At 50.0% G+C, this 20,784-nt stretch overlaps 3 protein-coding genes and 1 long non-coding RNA gene across 7 annotated transcripts; 2 read left to right on the top strand and 2 right to left on the bottom strand.

Moving 5' to 3' along the window:
* Positions 1 to 702: 702 nt before the first annotated feature.
* Positions 703 to 1,983, bottom strand: LOC120653300 (probable F-box protein At4g22030). The gene has a single exon (XM_039931067.1). The coding sequence runs from the start codon at positions 1,981 to 1,983 to the stop codon at positions 703 to 705; it is 1,281 nt and encodes a 426-aa protein (XP_039787001.1).
* Positions 1,984 to 8,242: 6,259 nt separating this feature from the next.
* Positions 8,243 to 11,153, top strand: LOC120655144. Of its 4 annotated transcripts, none has more exons than XR_005667342.1 (4): positions 8,253 to 8,966; positions 9,337 to 9,407; positions 10,145 to 10,596; positions 10,893 to 11,153. It is a non-coding gene; the product is annotated as an uncharacterized LOC120655144 (long non-coding RNA). The 4 variants fall into 4 exon arrangements; XR_005667340.1 differs by having other exon boundaries at positions 8,254 to 8,959; XR_005667341.1 differs by having other exon boundaries at positions 8,243 to 8,966; positions 9,337 to 10,596.
* Positions 11,154 to 13,332: 2,179 nt separating this feature from the next.
* On the top strand, positions 13,333 to 14,922 carry LOC120653958 (probable F-box protein At4g22030). Its single transcript, XM_039931608.1, has one exon. The coding sequence runs from the start codon at positions 13,470 to 13,472 to the stop codon at positions 14,748 to 14,750; it is 1,281 nt and encodes a 426-aa protein (XP_039787542.1). The 5' UTR covers positions 13,333 to 13,469; the 3' UTR covers positions 14,751 to 14,922.
* Positions 14,923 to 16,284: 1,362 nt separating this feature from the next.
* On the bottom strand, positions 16,285 to 20,097 carry LOC120655145 (peroxisomal membrane protein PMP22-like). Its single transcript, XM_039932860.1, has 7 exons — positions 19,666 to 20,097; positions 19,470 to 19,568; positions 17,903 to 18,004; positions 17,293 to 17,368; positions 16,924 to 16,994; positions 16,753 to 16,838; positions 16,285 to 16,647 (listed from the first exon to the last, which is right to left on the bottom strand). The coding sequence occupies exons 1-7, from the start codon at positions 19,792 to 19,794 to the stop codon at positions 16,596 to 16,598; spliced, it is 615 nt and encodes a 204-aa protein (XP_039788794.1). The 5' UTR covers positions 19,795 to 20,097; the 3' UTR covers positions 16,285 to 16,595.
* Between the last annotated feature and the right edge of the window lie 687 nt (positions 20,098 to 20,784).

The following is a 20,784-nucleotide window of genomic DNA, read 5'->3' on the forward strand; positions in this document are numbered from 1 at the left end:
TGATATTATGAATAATGTTAATATATTTTCTATAACTTGATCAAAGTTAAAGATATTTGGTTAAAACTAAAACTAAAATAAATGAACAACATTTTGGAATGGATGGTGCATTGACCAATAAATTTGTCACCATTAAATGACATAAAACCCCTATACAATGCATATGAACATCTCCGGATTGTAGATCATGATTTGATCAACCAATTCTATATATACCCAAAACAAATAAGTGGATAGGGTTCATAATTAGGATGGTCTAATCATGACCTCTTCTCATATAGTATACTGTATTAATCATGTCCTCATCTCATAAGTACATGGCAAACTATATGTCTACAACCGCAAAGTAACCCTTAAATTTTCACATCTTTTTTTAGAAAAATAAATATTCATATCTTGTTATATGTTTGCTTTTAGATGCTATGATGGATTGCTCAAGCATAGTAGATTGTGCTGAGTAACTTCAGTTCGCGTTTTTATACTACCATCTAGGATGATTTAGTGGGTAATTTTACAAATATTCAGAGACATGTGTCAAGTGATGAATTATTATAACACCGATAGGCTAAAACTTTGCTCTATGTTGTTGTAAATAAGTAAATAACCAATGAATTTTGTCATCGTTTACATCTACAAAACACGATCTATACACAGTAGATATGAACACTGTTTACTAATACAGCTAGATCTTGTCAGAGTAATCTAAAACAGTTTCCCTGCGAAGTCCTTGATGTCCTCGTCCTTGAACGACGGCGACGCCATCTCCCTGAACTGCCTGAGGTCCGACGTGCTCCGGCCGAGCAGCAGCGCCACCTTGGTCTCGAACACCTCGCCGTTCTCCCTCCGGTCGACGTCGGCCTCGTCCAGGCACGCCTCTATGTCCTCCTGGACCTTGCGGTAGAACCCGGCGACGTTGCGGCACAGCTCGAACAGCATGCCCAACTGGACGCCGTGCTCCACCGTGTTCACCGCCGCCGCCAGCGCGCCGCAGAGGACGGCCGCGCCGGAGCCCCAGGAGCCGGCCTCGCCGGCGCCGGCGAAGGCCGCGGCGACGGCGGCCGTCCCAGCGAGCGCTGGCCCAGCCACGGCGAGGCCACGGTTCAGGGTGAGCACCAGCTTGCCGGCCGTCACGTACTCGTGCTCGTCCTTGGCACGGAGCACCCGCACGATGCCGCGCATCTCGTCCTCCAGGTCTTGCGTCCAGCCGTTGCCGGCGGTGGCGCTCCGCCGGGCGCCGTTGATGGCCTTGGGCTGAGCCGCCGGCTTGATCTTCACCTGCCGTTTCGGCCACCACCGCGCCGGCTCGAGCGTCTTGGGGAACTTCTCCAGCATGCCAGGGAGCAGCGGCAGCGGGTACGCCGCGTCGAGCGCGAGCACCCGATCCATGGCCTCCTGCACGTCGGCGTCGGTGACGACCGCCGCCGCCGCCGCCCGGTACCGGACGTCGCGCTCCAGCTGCCTCCAGAGGCGCGTGGCGTTGCGCTGCTCCTCGGCGAGCTGCGACGGCTGGATCTTGTTGGCGGCGGCCATGGTGACCGCCGCGGCGGCAAAGAGCGCCCCCGCCGAGGCCCTGAGCGCGACCGCGCTCGGCGCGGCGGGCGCGAGCGCGGCCATGGCGGAGGCCGCGAGCGTGAGGGAGTTGGTGGAGTGGAGCAGCAGGTGGTTCCAGTTGTCCCGCTGGCGCCCGATGATGTCGTGCATCTCGGCGCGGTCCGCCGCCGCGTCCGCCACCGCGCGGAGCTTCCCGGCCGCCCTGTCCTCCTGCGGGACGACGGCGGCGGCGGCGCCAGCCTGCGCGCGCCCGTTCACGGCGTGGCCATCAGCGACGACCGCGTCCTGGGCGAGCCTCAGGTCGTCGATGCTGACCGCCAGCTGCCGGACGCCGCCGCGCACGCTCGCCCGGGCGCGCAGCCGGTCACCCCCGCGGCGCGGGGCCGGGAGCAGCGCGGCGCCGCCTAGCGACTGGAGACGAAGCCCCTCCATGGCGATCGAGCGCAGGCGTGTGTCCCCGACGAGCTCGCGCACACTTGTCGCTTCCTATTGCAGTTGCAGTGCCTGACGATTCAGCCGCGCTGTCTGTTCTTGGACCTTGGCTGCTGGTAGGCGGGTAGCTGAAGGAGTGAGATGTGTGCGCATATATAGGCGTCGGGGGGGGAGAGAGAGAGAGAGGGGTCTCGGGCACGGTCAGGCTGATGGGCTGGGTCTCCGGTTCCGGTCCGTGCGTGGTTCAGATCATCGAATGAAAACGGTTTGAGCGAGCGAGGCTGGCGTCGTGTTGAACGGCTCCAACCGCCGGGCCGGGTGGGTGAAGCAGTCAAGGCCATTGAATCAACCGATGTTGACGAGACCCAACCCTGCTCTCTCTCTCTCTCTCTCTCTCTCTCTCTCTCTCTCTCTCTCTCTCTCTCTCTCCCCCACTGTTTCATGACTATGAAAAGTAAAACCAAGCAAGTGTTCTTTCTAGAGCCACAACCACAGTGCAAGGCCGGTAGAAAGTAGGGTCGATCTGTTACCGTTACCACTACCGCACTGTTTCATTACCGGGAGTCCCACTGAATTCTGAGCTGAGCTGTGCTAGTCTATCTGCCATGTGCGCGCAGGCGAGCTCGATCATCATACTCATATCTGCGTGGGTGACAACAGCTCGATCCGATCCCACAGGTTTAATTTGAAGCAGCAGCTTCGATTGGCGACGAGGGTTCCACTTTACAAAAGGGTTTCCCTTCCGGTTGCAGCGCAGATCTCCACAATGGATGAAGACCTCTTCTCGGATTCCATGCATGAGGTGACGAGGGTATAGCTAGAAAAGTACTCTCCATTCCCATATCAATTGATTTTGCAAATAAATAGCATTGCTCTCTCAACTCTCAATGTCTACTACAATCAACTACAAATCACAACACATCCCAAGAAAATAAAATTCGAGTTGCTTGGATGACCTCTTCCATGGCCGTGAGTCAAACAACGTACGTTTCAGCCGGTTCATTCAAGTTGATAGCAGATGCTGCCATGCATGCACCTTTCCGCACTTGAAGATGGCAAGTTGTTGGTCTGGTGGTGGTGCTCGATCAACTCAACTCAACTCAACAAGCTAAGCTAGCTAGCAACGCCCACAACCACGTCTCCCTCCTTGTTGCATGCCTTCCTTTGGACGTCGTCGATCGCCTTGTTGCACGACACATCCGACCAACCGGCGACATTTTGTGATGCACAGACGAGACGGTTACCACTCTGGCGCGGCAACGTTTTGGAGCACAAGTTAACGACCAACCATTTGTATGTCCGTGGTGCCCTCAGGTCATCGTCATCTCTACCTTATAGCTTCGCTGTCATCGTAAGCCGCCGCATCACGAAATGCCGCTGGTTTCTCTCTTCATTTCCCTTGGATCTCTTCTTTAAAACACCCCACACACAACACCGATCAGCGATCGATGATTATGGATCTTCACGCACTCGTTGCTGGCTTTCATACTTTTTTGGTGTTGTGAGTGTCGGAGTTGTACTAAAAAAATAAAAGTAACAAGTTATTATAGGCAAAGATGATGGATGTGATATAATAAGCATAAGGCCAGCTACCTAGTGTGTGTGTGCGTGTATGGTTGACTTTGATCGTTGCATCATAGAGTTAATTACCAGTAAAAAGTGCTTAATTATATCCACTGGTGTCGGCTTTACACCTACTCCCTCCGTTCTTAAATATATGACACCATTGATTTTTTTTCGGTTGACTATTCATCTTTTCAACAAATATTTATGCAAATAGCCAAATCTTTAAGTTAGATTCAGATTACTCTTGATAATTGTTAGAGTATATTTGATAATTTAGATATTGTATCCGGACTGCCATACATATCCGGTGGGGTTGCCTTGCACCCCAAGTCTTGTACTCTTATATATACCGGTCGAGGCCTCAAGCTAATACAATCCATCCATCATACCAATTCTATCTCTTCTACATTATATCACGAGATTAGGGTTTGAGATCCTAGGCTATCTTCCGCTGCCCTAACCCTAGCGCCGCCGGCGCCCCTCCTGCCTCCTGCGCGCCGCCGGCCGTCCCCCACGGCTCCCATCCAGGGCGCCCCCTCGACGACCTCCTAGCGTGCCCCTGGGGAGGTCCCCCATGACCTCCGCCGGGGGCAGCGCCCTCCATCGCGGCAGATCGAGTTAATCCGCCGCCATCCTCGTGTCTAGCAGCAGCAGATCGTGACGTACCACGTCACCGCCGCCATGAAAGCTGTCGTCGACGACCCCGATCTGCGCTGCCGTGGTGGCAGCCGCAGTCTCCTCCGGCATCCGTGCCCTACCCCGTGCTGCCGTGGTGGCAGCAGGGGCACGACACAGCGCGTCGACCTCGTCGCCGGCGGCATGCATGACGGCGCCGCCCCTTCACCGCGCGGGCTCCAGCAGCCGCAAGGAAGGGAGCCGCCCGGCTTCAACCGCCCCTCCGCGGCCCCTCCCGGCAGGGAGCCGCCCGGCGCAGGACCTCCAGCGCCGCCGCAGGGAGCCGGCCGCCCGCCTCCCTCATCGCCGTCCGCCGTGCCTCTCTCTCACTCTGTTTCTTCCGCTTCAGATGCGGTCGTTGACCGTGACGGGAGAGAAGGAAAAAGAGGAGATTGAGAGGATTGCGCTACGCGCACCCAGAGGTGCTACACGAGCTACTGCTGATTTGTTTTTTTGGTAATTCCTTTGTTTTTTACTCGAGCACTGCTCGAGATTGAGTCGCCCACCGCCCGTCGACCGCACGCCTCTACTTCGACATCAGCATCGACTTCACCGGCCTCTTCTTCGCCTTCGACTGTGCGGCATAGCGACATGGACGGTGCCCTAGGGGACGCCCATCTGTGCCGCCCACCTCGTCGCCTCGTCCGCACGTCGATCTTCGCCGGCTCGTCGTAGCCTCCACCGATCGGGACGTCTCCACCAACTTCGCCCATCGTCGTCTCGCCTCGCGCATACTTGGTCTGATCAGCCGACATGCGCGATCCACCTGGCTCCCGTGACGTCCATCATCGTATTGCGCGCCTCTTCCCCGAGTATGGAGGGTGGTCGCTGCTTCGCCTCTTCGGGCAGCAGTGGTATAGTCTGTGGTGTTCCTCGTCGTTGCATCTTCACCACCGCCGACTACGTCCTCGACTTCGTCCACGCCGGCCACTTCGACCGCATCTTCGACATCGTCTACGACTACGTCAGTGCGCGCCTTGCGCGCACATGGTCTTCACCGAGCTGTTCTCGAGTTCTTCGTCGCCTTCTTTGAGCTCCGCCGCCGCGTCCTCCGGATCATCAGGCCTTGCGCCAGATCGTCCGGGGTTACCTCGTCGCTTCGTCCAGCACCACCTCGTCACCATCGTCGCCGTTCACTTCTACCCCTTCGTTTACTCCAGCAACTGCGGGCTACATCGGCATCTTCTTCCTCGCCGTTCTTCTGCGCCTGCGACCGTCGTGGAGGCCTTCTCTGCTGGTCCCTCAGACAACGGCGTCTTGGTGGTGCACTCTCCCTCGCACGTCCGGTCTTGGCAACACCAGTGCGTGCAATCGTCCCCGATGCATTCACGGGTCTGGCAAACCCGGGGATGTGTCGCTCGATGGCGTGTCTGCGTCGACTGCGGCATCCACTCTCTTCGACTGCCTCGACGCGTCGTCGTCTTCGTCTCCAGCGTCGTCTCCGTTACGCCTCCACCATGGCGCTTCCTAGTGCGCCCGCGGCTTCCTGTGCGGCTCCTTACCATCGGCGACCTCGACAGCTCACCATCGACCACGGCTACCCTACGCACAACTTCCTCGACCACGGCTACTTGCTCCAGTTCGGCTTCTTCGACATCGGCACAAAGGGCTACCATCCGCATGAGTTTCTCGCCGGTTCTCTCCAGTCGCAGCATCCGCATTGCGTCGACGCTATAACTACGGGGGGATGTCAGTCCGTCGGTTCCTACCTTCGGCTTCTCCTCCAGTCTCACCGTCTGCAGTGCTCCCGCTGTGACTGCGGGGGGATGTTAGAGTATATTTGGTAATTTAGATATTGTATCCGGACTGCCATACATATCCGGTGGGGTTGCCTTGCACCCCAAGTCTTGTACTCTTATATATACCGGTCGAGGCCTCAAGCTAATACAATCCATCCATCATACCAATTCTATCCCTTCTACAATAATAGATGTAAAGGTACTCATTCCACTTCATTTAATTAATTGATTAATTAAATAATGTTGGTCAAAGTTGAAGAAAAAAGTCAATAGTATCATATAAAAAAGAACAGAGGGAGTACTACCACACACTAATATGTTGCTTATTTTCGGTGGTCACTGCACCAGCAGTAGGCGGCAAAGTGGCAATGGCGTTGCCATCGTCACGCGTGCCTGGCGTGCTCGATCTGGGAAGGTCAACGAAGACTGCGCATCGATGATCGATCCGTGCAGTGCTGCGACGCAGCAATGCGTTAATTCAGAGAGATGGATTGTTCGCGCCCACATTGCAGGCGTTGAATGGCGAGCAAGGAGCTGCGGCGTCGTTGACACATACACATGGCAGTTTCTCCCTGCAGAAATGGGCATACAGGCATGTCTCTGGACAGCCAGTCAGAGCTGACTTTTTTTTAATAGCCTTTGAATGAATTGATGAGCAACGAGCCGGATCAAGCGGCGCACGCGTACGCAGGAGACTTTCAAACGGCCGGGGGCCGAAGACTCGCGCAGATCGGACGGCGCGCGCGCAGATGTGCAATGAGCATGGTAGTCAAATCTTTAATTTCGCCCTTCTTGTTTAATCTTGCGACCCCATGGAAGAATTGATGAACAAGCTAAGCTAGCTAGTTCCTCTTCCCTCCCTACAATCAAGTTCGACATACCTTTACTACACATCCAAAGCAAAGGGGAAAAAAATACTACATATCATATTCAGGTAAAATACAGGTGCTCTTAAAATTTTCCTTCTCATTCGCTATCGCACAAACTTCCTCTCCTCCACGCATCAGATGAAGCCAGGTATAGCATCCCGGCGGACCTAAAGTAGGTCGCGGATCTGGAGGTACAAAGCCTCCTAAGACAAATAAAAATATAGGATGGTGGAGGGACGAAGACGCGAGATATAAGCTTCTCAAAGATGGTGATCGGTGGTGACCTTAAAATGATCAAAGGAGTACAAATAAGAGTATAGGATGGTGGAAGGATGAGGATGCGACACATAAGCTTGTCAAAGGTGGTAGGAGGGGTTGAGCTCAAAATAGTCAATTGGACATAGATAGAGGATAGAACGGTGGAGGGATACGAATGCGAGACATTAATTTGTCAAAAGGTGGTGATCAGTCGTGAGCTTAAAATGGTTGATCGGATACAATACAAATAAAGAAGATCGAACGGTGGAAGGAAGAGGACGCGCCATGTAAGTTTGTTAAAGGTGATGATCAGTGATAAGCTCCAAATGCATGGCTGGTCGCGATCAGATAATAAGTTAGATGGGCACGCCGTTGCGCATGTGCTCGCTCTCGTGCCCACCAACAAACGAAGCCGGCAGTGCCGCTCTGGATCGGCGAAGCCTCCGGGAAGCCGGCGCGCGGGCGAGCAGGGCACGGCGCGGTCACCTCACCTGCGGCGGCGTACGCGCACGGCGGCGCCCTGCTGGCGCTGCACACACGTGCTACCGGGGAGGACACGGCCGTGTTGTCGGGACCGTTGTGTCAGACCACATCATCAGAGCGCAACCCTGCCAGCGCCAATCTGGCTTGGCGCTCCAGCTAGCCGGAACCACCAGTGGGTTGCGTCGTTGCTGAGCTGAGCTGCCGCCGGTGCTAGATGCCGCCAAGCCGCCGCTGCCTGCCCGTTTCGTTCAGAGCATGCACATATCTAAACACATCATTGCCACCGTCAAGTACGTACCACGAATAATATAAAACATCCATCTCAAAAAAAAAATATAAAACATCTTTCCATTTCACTGAGAAAAAAGCGTAAAAGATTAAGATGCAATAATCTTTTATGTTTAAAAAAAGATACTATATACATACGATCTTTGTGATTAGGACACCAGCTTTATGTGTAGTAATATTGAAAACAGCGTTGATGACAGACGAAGTAACAGCGTTGAAAACAGCTACGATAGATGTTGAAAGAAGCCCTATACATATATGTATAACTCTATATCGCCCAACCAAAAGAAGGCCTGCGAGAGCCTCTCCGCTGCTTACCAGTCCTGTTGTGCCACATATCGCTCAAAGTAAATAGTTATTGCACGGAGAGTCCCCAGGCGGCAGCCTCCGGCCACTCGCGTCCATCCTACGCCGCTGCACGCGGCAGAAGGGAGGCCCACACGTGAGACTTGTGTGTCGCCCATGTCCGCAGACCAAATCGATTGTGCCTGATTAGTCGCCCCACGCCTCGCGGTCATTCGCAGCCACAGCGCCGTCGTCGGCCTCCTCAGAGCCGGCCCTTCGATTCAATCCCTTGGCCCTCCTCCCCTGTTGGCCGTGAAGAAGGCTCCATGCCGTCGGCGCGGAGAAAACGGCGGCGGATTCGTCGCCGGCGGCAAATGCTGCCACTACGCGTAGCAGGAGGGAGGTCAACATGGAAGATATACGCATCCTCCTTGACCGCGGGCCATATTGTCTCCGCCTGATTCATCGTACCTGGCCTCGCGGTCGTTCGCCTCCTCCATCTCGCGGTCAGTCGCCTCATCCACCTCACAGTCGCTCGCCTCCTCCATCTCGCAGTCGCAGCGCCGTTGCTGGCCTCCTCCGACCCAAGCCCGTTCCTCTTTGTTGGCTCTGTTCCCGATCCTTCCTATGCAACCTTGGGCAGCCGTGTACCTGTCCTCCCCTCTCCCCTTTATCCTCCTGCAACGATGGCCTCACATCCATTTTGATTGAGGTGCTTCGCTTCTGAATGCAGATTTAGCATCACCTCGCTACCTCACCCTCCTGGTCTTCCTTGAATGGGTCACCGCCATCATCAATTGATGTTGGCTAAAGGTGACAGGTCCATATCACCACTACTCCTACACGTATACTACTCTCTGTTGATTGCAACTAAGTTTTTTTCTTGGGTATTCGATAAGCTGGACAAGCACTAGCCATTTAATTTTGTAGTTACTTGCTGATAAATCTAGAGCTAAAACAAAATGTATTTTTGGCATTATAGGAGTTGCGATATTTCTGTTGTGCTGCTCTAATCCCAATTTGTTCCACCACATTAGATTTATATATCATGTACCCTAACCTCTTTGACTTACAGATTACAATATATTTGATTATGTCTTCACTTTAAGCTATTGTATGTTGGACGAACCCTAGAGTGTTTCTTCTATGTTTGAGAAGGGGAAAATTTACTAACAGTCTAATACCTGCAGGGGGGATATTTATCAATTAAATACACAATGAAACGATCTGCCACATTGTCTTCTTTGTCTGAAGTTTTAAGGTAATGTTGTGGAACAATTTGTCATTGTGTGTGGTATTAGTGGGATAGCAGGAGAAAATTCTGAATATCTAACTTGATAGGGTTACATGGAAAATTGATACATCAGCCTTTTTTCGGTAGAAACATACTGATATAACTATATATATATATAGCACCTTGCATTAAGATTGAAGATGTGCTAAAATTGGAGCTAGCTAGGTATATGTAGATTCAACATGCTCTCATGTTAGTCAATTTCTAATACTAATAAGTTTTGATTACAGGTCATGGCATTGTAGGGCTCTGTTTCCTTTTGTACTTGTGGGCCTGAGAGTTTTCTTATTTTGTTATGAAAGAAATCAAACATAAATAATATAATGTTAGACTGTTAGTGATGAGGAAAATGAATTGGCAAGCAAGAGTGATATGGTTGATGTGAAAAGATTGGCTTGAAAATTTACTATTATGTGTCCTTCAGACCTTTTAATTGTACATAAAAGAAAAAAGTGTATCCATCTTGCTTTGTGTCTATTTCTTTTATGGAAGCTCTAACATGTTTTCCCTCAACCCATGTTATGCACTCCTAAGGTATTCTAATACATGTGTAATTACCTTCGCTGATGATCGATTACCCATTTGTAATTTTAGCTAACTAAGAATTATGCAATCACTATGTTCCACAGATTTTATTCTTATTTCGCTTCATGTCTTTTGTTTTATGCTATTACTATGTTTATTTTGATTCCTCTATTTTCCAGGTTACGGATGAATGCAAAAGAATTACTCCCTATGCCTTCTATTCTTGACAAAGATGAATGCTCCGCTAGAGAGATTTGTTGTCAGGATATCCTTCAATATGCATGATATTCCTTCCTGGCCTTTATTTCTTGATTGTTAGTAAAAACCTATTGATTTCCAGAGATATTGATGTGTACCATTTTCCCTTTATGTTTTTAAGAGCCTTGCTCTATATCTCCGACCTTTGTAGTAAGCACATGTTTTTACTTGAGTCTCCACTTTTAATTATGTTAGAATAGATGCAGATGGCCTCCCCTTTTGCTAATAAATCCTCTTTTGCAAGTACATCAATTGTGACTTGGTGATGCAGGCACCAAATCATTTCATTTCCTGATGATGATAAGTCAATTATGGCTTGGTGATGCAGGCACCAAATCATGTAATTTCCCGATGATGAGAAGTTAAATGCATGGTGAGTGTCAAAAACCATTTATGCCAACTTTTGATGCTGCAACTCGATTTGAGTTATTAGTATTGCAAAGTTACATGCCAGCTAATCTATAGGCAGATTAATATTAACATGCTGCAACACACAATTCTATGATTGTTTATGGTGCTGCACATGCCGCCCCCTAATAATATGAGCTGCTTTGCAAAGGATACCATAATTATAGTGATAGATATTTTTCCATATTACTGACTGTTTTATACTAATTGTGTGACTCACAAAGTATCATTTATTGGGCGGGAATTCCTTTTTCGTTGCAGTATTTTGGGACCTCATGAGAACAAGGTCTTTGACAACAAAGCATCCTTTGATTGTACATGTATCTTCGTCAAGATGAGATAACACTACTGTTGTTTCTCTCTCTCTAGCTGAGTGTTGTAAAGTTTAATTATATTTTCTGTTCAAGTCAATCGTATTATATAGCTGAGTTGTATACATGTACTGATATATTCAATAGAGCATATTGTATATAACTGACTTTTCTGCATATACATTTTAATTATTAAATATGTTCTAACGAATATTATCCTTAGTTGGTGAATCCAAATTTATTCAACTCCTTATTGTTTTGCCACTACAAGAGCTCAACGAAATGCAGGCGCTCATACTCTACGGGCGCCAATATTCCTAGTATATAGATATCCGAGAACGAAAAGCACTCTGTTGGTGCTTTCTCGTGATCTCCGTCCTTCACCTGGTACCCTGTGCAGCTAGCCTCTCTGATGAGTTGCATCCAGTAACAAGGTAAGTCTGTTTCTGTAAATGCCTAAAAAAAGAAATAAACCCCTCAAGTGGACCGATAGACGAAAAACCTTTTCTTCGCCCCCACGACGCCTTGCGACTTGCATTGGATTTTTTTCGTGACCGTGACTTAGCACGATTTTCATTAAAAAAGCAGTTACAGACACAAACTTAATACGGCCAAACAGAGTTTGACCAATACAAGAGCGCAAAGGACTAAAAATAGAGAAACACTGAAAAAACACACATACAATCGAAAACCTACACCAAGAACACAGCCAGCAAGAAATATGGGGAAGGAAAACACGCCCAAATCACAAACCTAAAGAGCTCACTCCAATTTACATCCGAACCTGCAAAAAAGATGCTACAACATCACTACGGTTGTTCAGCATCCGTCATACATAGCCTCAAGGCTCTCCAGATGCATCCGTCGGAGTCCTTGAAGTTGTGAGGGATGCAAAATGTAATGCTTACTGTGACTGCGTGCGTGTCGGTTGTGTTCCGTTTTTGAGCTGGACAACCACCCATGCATCTGGCTCTCCAGTCCAGCTAGCCGGAACCAGCAGCGTGTGGCGTTGCTGAGCTGCCGCCGGTGCTAGATGCCGCTGCCTGTTTGTTAATTTCTCGCCTTCACATCACGTGCGCCCCCCCCCCCCCCCCCCCCCCCCCCCCCCCCCCCCCCCCCCCCCGCGTCATGCGCGCCGCCGAGAGACGGTCCAAGGAAGTACCGCATATAGTATAATCTAGCTTCCCTTGGGAAAAAAATATAAACATCTTTTTTTACTGCAAAAAGCGTAGCATAGCAGATACAGTAATCTTATATATGTTTCGAAATATTTCCTCTGTTCCAAACAAAATCTATACATCTAGATAGAAAAACTAAAGCAACTACTCCCTTCGTTCCAAATTATAAGTCATTCTAAGAATCTTAGAGAGTCAAAATTTTTCAAGTTTGATCAAATTTATATAATAAAATAATAACATCAATTAAGTATCATTAGATTCTTTGTTAGTTATATTTTCATAGTATACCTATTTGATGTCATAAATTTTTTATATTTCTCTCTATAATTTTGGTCAAACTTTAAGATGATTTGACTCTCTAAAATTCTTGGAATGACTTGTAATTCGGAACGGAGGAAGTAGATACAATAGATCTTTGTGATTGGGACACCAGCACTTCTGTAGGAACGCAAAGAAAGTGTTGATCGCAGACGATGTGAGACGTTAACCAACTCCTATGAAGCTAGTACGATGTTGAACCGCACCCTCCGAACTGAAGCTACGCATGTCCTAGGACGAAAAGCACTGTACCGAACTTGTGTGATGCTTTCATCTCCCATGCCATGAATCCTTCGCCTCGGTACCCTCCAGCCTCTCCTGTCAGTCATCCAGGTAGGCACCACTAATGATCTGTTTCTCTACCTAATCTCTAGAAAGAAATAAACTCCTCAAACAGACAACCAACTTTTTTCTTCTTCTTCACCAATGCTTGTGCAAACACCAGGTAACCACTGAATAGATTATATTCAGAGATCGTCATCGATCCTTTTTCGTCTCGGAGAAACTCTGCGAAGAGCCCCCACAAGATCCCTGGAAAGTGGAAAGTGAGTGAGAACGAGCCAGTGACGCGCGTTCACTTGCTGCTGCTCCCGGTCAGTGCAGTGAGGAAACGCGGTTGCACGGGACGGGAGGGCGTACGGACCGGCCAGCCTGCAGGTCACTGGTCACCTGCCAGAAACGGTCGCCAACCAAAGCTTGGACCCGATCTCCTCGGGGCCGGCCCTTCAAAGTTCAAACCACAGCTTCCCAGAAGCCGAATTGACCCGGCCCGGCCCAGACCAACCTCCCATCCCGCCCGGTCAAACCCCACCACCCTTCCCGAGTCCCGCCCCGCCCTCCTCCTATAAATACCCCGCCTCCCCTCCCCCAACATCCATCCTCATCATCAATCACCCAACGCAAGCAAAGCCACCACTTCTCCTTCCAAATCGACTTCATCAGTGGAGTAGTGGACGAGCGATCGCGATCCGCAAAGCCAAGAATTTTTAATCCTCACGCGCGCAGCTGCATCTCATCGTGCCACTCCACCCATGGCGGCGGCTCTCCAGGCGCAGCGCCTCTTCCTGACGGCCTCCACCTCGACCTCCTCCTCCTCCCACCCCGCGCGCCGGCCGCGGCGGAGCGCGGCTGCCGCCCCATGCCGCGCCGCGCCGCGCGCGCCTAGCGGACTGCAGGCGTCGCCGGCCGCCAGCGCCCCCGCGGCGGACCTCGCCCTCAAGCTGGACTGGATCGCGGCGCCGGCGCGGGACGGCACGGCGGCCGAGAGGCTCCGCGCGGTGGCGGACGCCGCGGCGGACCGCGCGGAGATGCACGACATCATCGGGCGCCAGCGGGACAACTGGAACCACCTGCTGCTCCACTCCACCAACTCCCTCGCGCTCGCGGCCTCCGCCATGGCAGCGCTCGCGCCGGGCGCCGCCGCGCCCGCGCTCGGGGCCTCCGCGGGGGTCCTGCTCGCCACCGCGGCGGTCACCATGGCCGCGGTCAACAGGATCCAGCCGTCGCAGCTCGCCGAGGAGCAGCGCAACGCCACGCGCCTCTGGAGGCAGCTCGAGCGCGACGTCAGCTACAGGGCGGCGGCGGCGGCGGCGGCAGTCACCGACGCCGACGTGCAGGAGGCCATGGACCGGGTGCTCGCGCTCGACGCGGCGTACCCGCTGCCTCTGCTCCCCGGGATGCTGGAGAAGTTCCCCAAGACCGTCGAGCCGGCACGGTGGTGGCCGCGCCGCCGCGCGCAGCCGCAGCCGCAGCCGCTCAACAGCAGGCGGTCCAAGAGCTTCGGCCGCCGCGCCGGGAGCAGCAGCAACGGCTGGACGCCGGAGCTGGAGGAGGAGATGCGCGGCCTCCTGCGCGTGCTCCGGGCCAAGGACGAGCGCCAGTACCTGACGGTGGGCGCCCTGGTGCTCGCCCTCAACCGCGGCCTCGCGGTGGCCGGCCCGGCGCTCGCGGGCGCGGGCGCCGTCGCCGCGATCTTTATCGGCGGCGACGCCGGCGGCAACTGGGCGCCCGGCGCCGCGGCGCTGTGCGGCGCGCTGGCGGCGGCGGCGAACACGGTGGAGCACGGGGGCCAGCTGGGCATGGTGTTCGAGCTGCTGCGCAACTGCGCGGGGTTCTACCGCAAGCTGCAGGAGGACATCGAGGCGGCGCTCGGGGAGGCCGACCCGGAGCGGCGCGAGAACGGGGAGGTGTTCGAGACCAAGGTGGCGCTGCTGCTGGGCCGGAGCGCGTCGGACCTGAGGCAGTTCAGGGAGATGGCGTCGCCGTCGTTCAGGGACGAGGACATCCAGGACTACGCCGGCAAGCTCTTCTGATGATCACCGGCGCCGGAGATGGAGACCGATCGAGCCCGCGAGAAATGTGCATAGATGCGAACAATACTAGTCGCTATTAGAATCCGGAACAAATGTTCCTAGCTGCTAGGAATTCAATTCATTCTTTTGTAACAAGTCGAGAAACCGAAATGAAAACTCTTGATCCATCCAATTCCAGCTAGCCCGTAGTTTGACTCCGGCACGCATGATCTGAACTCTGAAACAAGTTTACAGCTCGATCCCGTCGCAACCGGCACCGATGACCTGACAAGAACATGGTCCGCGCGGGCTACGTGTTGCCATCGGATGCGCACGCGGCTCCGACGGTGCGAGCGCTCGCCACCTGCCATGGCATGGCAGCGCGGCATCATCCGGAACGCTGCGGCGGCCGCACATGACGGACGGGGGCGCGCGGGCCGTCGCGGCGGATAGAGCGTAGACAAAAGAAAGAAAAAAAAAAAGGTTTTGCGGGCAGCGCGTACGTGATGGATGCGACGCGATGGGAGCAGGCAGCACCAGTTTTCGCGAGTCGTGACAGTTTCAGATGCAACAGTTTTTTAGAGAAGAGAGATGTTCGTTCTTGGCGAGGAGCTTGCCATGATGGATGGAGCTTATTGTTTTCGCGAGCACATTTCACATGGTTGTTTGTCTCTTTTCGGGTCTGCAGGTTGTCGTCCTTGGCCAGCGTCGTTCGTTCCACACCTGTTTTGGTGCGAGAGCGAGACGAGACAAAACGGGGCTTTTAGTCTTTGACTGACCGCCGCAGCCCGTGCCCTCACACTCATTTGAAAACGTATCCGTTTGCATGTTTTGCTACTTGTTAGACCAAAGTGATACAACTATACAACTTGCTGTACCGTGGGCCCCTAAAAAAATGGCCTGCTACGTCCACGACGAGGAGCTAAGGTAAGGTCGTGTGTTTCGGGGGCGATTTTGAGGCGGTTCTTGTACTGCGAGACAGACTGGCTGCCATTGCTAACAGTGCGCAGCTCCTCCCTCAGCGAGATCCTGAATGAATACTTGGTCAGTGGTCTTTGCGAAGGCATCATGGACCTGTCAAGCCTCTACGCTTGCCAACTACTAGCCTGTTACGACCAGCCAGCTAGGCAAGGAATTGTTCAGACTTGGGCGCAGAGACGACGGCACGGTCAATTCAAGGTAACGGAATCGACAGGACCACAAAAACGGAAGGACGTGACGACGGCCGAGTGAGAGACGGCACGCGATGTCAAAGCTCCAATGCACATGCCCGCCGGTTCGGCCTGAAAAATTCAGGGCGTCGATGGCGCCGCGTGGTCTGAGTGTCTGACGAGACTCTGATTTTTCAGGTGAGTTTTGAGTTTCAGGCGGCTCTTGCACGGAGATTGGCGTGCTAGCCCGGGATTGCACCATTGACTGGGAATAAACTAATGTCTCAAGCCAGTCACCCAGTGTGGGATTCTGAATAGTTGGGGTCATTTCTAGCGTCTGAATATATCTGAGAAGAGCATCTGGTCAGGCATCAGGTTTGGTTACCAGCAACAACAGTAGACACTGGAACAATATCATGACCAGAACTTTGTTGAAAAGAAAAAAAACAGACAATGAGCTGTTCTCAAATGCAGGTAAATTCGTCATACATCGGTTCCATCACGATTCACAAAAGCTTAATCTGTCTTTGCACGTGTTGACAATTGAATAAACCGACTACTGCAGGATAAATAGTCGAAAGCCTCAACTACTAGAATGGCTTGAAGAAGATTTTTGTTTCTAAACAGTACAGGATATAGAGTCCAGCATCCTTGGTCTTTGGCCAGTTAGTACTCGGTTTGGAGCTGCGCTGCTATTTTGCTCCTCCAATACCATCTAAGCCTGCTTCAGAGACATAGCCCTTGCGCGGAGGTTGAGAAATATCCCCCTGCACAGGAGGAAAAACGAGATGACCAGATAACAAGTGAGATTCACCAAGTGGGGGGCATTGGGAAACATGTCTTGTAGAATGTTCAGGACAAGAGAACATTACCAACAACATGCAACAAAGCTGTGGAAGATAACACGGAATTGCAAAGGAATGTACTGATGGTTTATCCAGCCAACAATCGGCCAAAACTGCAGAGCAATCGGATTTTATGAATGTTTTGTGAAGGGAAATTGAAAGACAAGTACCAGCACTGAAAGAAAAAAAAATACATACCATCCAAGCACTCAATTGCACAGAAGGATATTGTTTCTTCACCCTGATGGTCACCTCCTTCAAAGGCCTCCCTAAATTGCAAGATGGAATAAGTACCCTTGGACTGACAGCATATGGTAGAGGATACATGGAAGCAACAATGGTATTGTATTCAATTTCAGAGATGGCCATATCATTCAAGATGCTACTCTGATCTCATATTTCTGCTTATGAGTTATGATAGTCATTTTCGGGAGACTGGCAATTGGAGCGATGCAATATATATAAATGGAAAGAGGACGAAAGGAGGGATTTTGAGATGGTAACTGGCAATTTAGTATAGCATGATGTTAACACTTCTTTAATCACAACAAACTATAGCACACTTACTCTCAACAACATATCCGTAATAGAACAAGAACAACAAATTGTTCCAGGGAGAAGATGTCACTTGCTCCAGCAAAACCTGAAAAGTAACATTGTATAACACCGATTAAAGGTTGTTTACAAGTATTAGCTTCACCTGAACCCAGGGTTCCAATCCAACCAGTAAATAAAAGGTTGTCATAATTTGGTAGTAGTTTGAAAAGTTAGCCAATCTAGAACTATTTCAGTGTCAAACTAGCAATATGAAAAATGAAAAACTGAACAAGCTAACCAATCTAGAACTATTTCAGTGGCAAGATAGCAATACAAATTGAGAGAAATGGAAAACGGAACACATTGCCGGAATCCATCAGTAAATCATATTTTTGCTGGAATCAACAAAAAATAATGTTGCTCCAATCATGACTTTGGACAATTTGCAAGCAGTACTTCTAGATTACTGTAGTCCAATTTTTCTTTCCTTGTCAACTATTAGGTTTCCTTGTCAACTATTAGGCTACCAAAGTCAAAACATTTATTCAATGTTTTCAGGAGAAGTATAAACTACATAAACAGTTGCCTGGACGGAAGAAATGAGAGGTATGGTGAAAATTGTCAGTTACAAACAGTATACCTTCTTAGCTATAGTTTTGGTATCCTTCTTCCCTTTGAAGATATAATCCAGAATTTTGTGCAAAAAATGTCCAAATGGGCCACCATGTGCAAAACCAAAGAGCTGTAGCATGGCATCAGTAGGTGGTGTCAGACAGGTACATGCAAGTGAGCATAAATAGAAGAACATAGGCATATAAAGAAAACACCCAATGGTGAATTCATTTATTTTGGTTACAGACATAACAGATTGGATTAAAGTACGTGGAGCACCTTGATTTCTCAGCAATCAATAGGGCAAAGTATGAATTACAGAAGCATAGCTTAAGTTAACTGCCAATGTCTTTAAGTTCCATTTGGATTCAACTACTCAATACCCTCATAAAGTTTTCATGAAGGCTATACAATATGTTACACTAACAACAGCTAGGACAACTGGGACTTGAGACCACAAGTTTGTAGAACAACAGAAACCAGTAAGCAGCTCTCCTCTCAAAACAAAAGAGATTCATCCCTATGCAAAAGATCCTATTCAATTATTGGGGTGCACAATTTTCCTGACAGAATCAAACATCCAAAGCCAAAGTTTAATTGGTACCCTTGTTTTGAGAAACAACGTGACATAGTTCTGAAAACTTGCGACACCTTGATTTGGTAGCGTACTAGCAATTCATGTTTGCACTCAGCATAAAGAATCCACAAAGTTTCATCGTTCTCTAAAAAATCTACTTGCAGCTCCGAGCGTTATGGCAACATAAACCACTGAAAATTAGTACCAAGCAGAAGCAGACCACATCCACAGTGCCATAATTCAATGATGGACTGAAACTACTTTCTAGTAAATTACTTGAATTGAAGCAACACATCCTTCAACTACAACCCCACAAACCAAGTACCGAGAATTCCCTCCAAAACCAGTTGGTATACAATAACGAAACTACAGTTCACCATCTATTGATCTTATACGATTCCACAGCAACTACACTCACTGACTGTACCGGAAAGGCAGAAATTAAGGGTATGTTTTTTTAGCTTCCGGGCAGCTTTTCAGCTTGAAAAACTAGAAGATCAAACAAATAGGTGTGTCTAGATCCAAAAAATTTACACAAAAAAAGTTTACATCGAATGTTTGGACACATGCATAGAGTATTAAATAAAATTTATTTACAAAACTTTTTGTACAGATAGATTGTAAATCGCGAGATGAATCTAATGAACCTACTAAATCGCGAGATGCATAGAGTATTATAATTATGGATTAATCATATATAATTAGGCTCATTAGATTCATCTCGCAATTTCCATCCGTGCAAAAAGTTTTATAAATCGATTTTATTTAACGCTCCTAATAACAAGATTCTCTTTAAAAAAATTTACCAAAAGATCTAAACACGGCATAATAGCTTCTGGAAAAGCAAAAGCTCAGAAAAGCTGTAAAGGTTAGAAAACTGTATTTTTATAGCTTTTTTGTTCTAGAAAGTTAAAAGTATCGTCTAGCTTTAGAAGAAAAGGCCAGCCGCATCTTTTCAGGAAAGCCCAAAAGCTGCGGCTCAAACAAACATACCCTAAATACGAGGCAGCATCCTTACCATCTTGAGGAACAGCCTGCGCTTCTCAATCTTCTGGTGCCCGGACAGCTTCTGCGCCACGGAGTCGCTGACGCCGGCGAGGCACCCCGCCGTGATCATCTGCATCGGCCAACCAAACCAACCCAGTTCAAGAGCAAGAACTCCCCCTCTCCCGAAAGATAGAACAAAACCCGAGAACAAGAACGAAAGATGGGACCTTTGTGCGAAGCGGGTGCTGCTGGAGCTGGAGCAGGTACAGCCTCCACGCCCTGTACGCCAGCGACCCCTCCCCCTTCCCTCCTCCTCCTTTCCCTCCTCCCCGCCCCGCTCCTCCCGCTGCTGCCATGGCGGCCGGCCTCCGACCCCGCCCGAACCGCTCCGATCGATCTACCCACCTACTCCTCCTCCCACAGGGCCACAACCGAGCACTGCGCACGCGCCCTTTGTACTGTACTCGCTTGATTTTTTTTTTCCGGGGAGCGGCGGATTCCGCGATGCTCGGGTAGTTGGGTCGGCGTCTCGGTCCCGGCGAGAGGAAGGAATCGTGTGGGAGAGAGATTCGGGAACCGTGCGCCGGCGGGTGGGTGTCGCCGTGGTCCCTCGCCGGCCGGACGATGCACGTGGTGGCCGACGTGTGGGCCCAGAGGCAGTTAACTCTCTCTGACAGCCTGGTGGGGTTAGCAGCTGCAGCTTTTATTAGGCCCAGCCGACGCTCTTGTGTGGGCTGTGGGCCGGGGTTTTGATGGGCCTGTTGAGATACCAGGCTTTATTTTCTTGGAAAACTAATTGGGACGGATTTATCATATTAAACTTCGGGGCCGTTTTTTTTAGGAAGAATAATAAAAGGTGGTGCTTCCTCAAAAAAAAAACTGAAATATCATGAGAAAACCCAAGCCCAAGCCCCGTGGGCCGTGGCCATAAAAAAAGCGACCGCCCAAGCCCAACCCATTGCAATCGGAATCAAAATGCCCCAATATCATGAGAACATATGTATCAAACCCTTTTCTTATGTGCTTGTATCCCACTGGACTGCTAGAGGGAGGGCAATGGTGCCTTTTATAGGTCAAGTTGTTTGGAAACATTTATTTTTGAGGGTTGAAGCAATTTTCTTCTCTTGTCGCACATGGTTGGGATAAGTGTAATTACCACTTCCGTTTTCAAATATATGATGACACCATTATTGTTTTTTCATTCGTTTGACTATTCATCTTTTCTATGATATTTATGTAGGTAGATAACTCTACAAATTAAATCTAATTAAGGTAGTATTTTGATGAAAGATGTAGTGTTACTCAATTTACTTGATTTAACTAATTCTTTAAATAGACATCTTTCC

Source organism: Panicum virgatum, chromosome 1N (genome assembly GCF_016808335.1).
Source record: "Panicum virgatum strain AP13 chromosome 1N, P.virgatum_v5, whole genome shotgun sequence".
Lineage (NCBI taxonomy): Eukaryota > Viridiplantae > Streptophyta > Magnoliopsida > Poales > Poaceae > Panicum > Panicum virgatum.

What these genes read in the sequence shown, in the direction of transcription:
- LOC120653958 (XM_039931608.1), top strand. Translation starts at nt 13,470, where the DNA reads ATGGCGGCGGCTCTCCAGGCGCAGCGCCTCTTCCTGACGGCCTCCACC.
- LOC120655145 (XM_039932860.1), bottom strand. Translation starts at nt 19,794, where the DNA reads ATGGCAGCAGCGGGAGGAGCGGGGCGGGGAGGAGGGAAAGGAGGAGGA. An exon ending in CCAAAACTATAGCTAAGAAG is followed by an intron (nt 17,369 to 17,902) that starts GTATACTGTTTG and finishes GTTACTTTTCAG; the next exon opens with GTTTTGCTGGAGCAAGTGAC. An exon ending in AGCTTTGTTGCATGTTGTTG is followed by an intron (nt 16,648 to 16,752) that starts GTAATGTTCTCT and finishes CCTCCTGTGCAG; the next exon opens with GGGGATATTTCTCAACCTCC.
- LOC120653300 (XM_039931067.1), bottom strand. Translation starts at nt 1,983, where the DNA reads ATGGAGGGGCTTCGTCTCCAGTCGCTAGGCGGCGCCGCGCTGCTCCCG.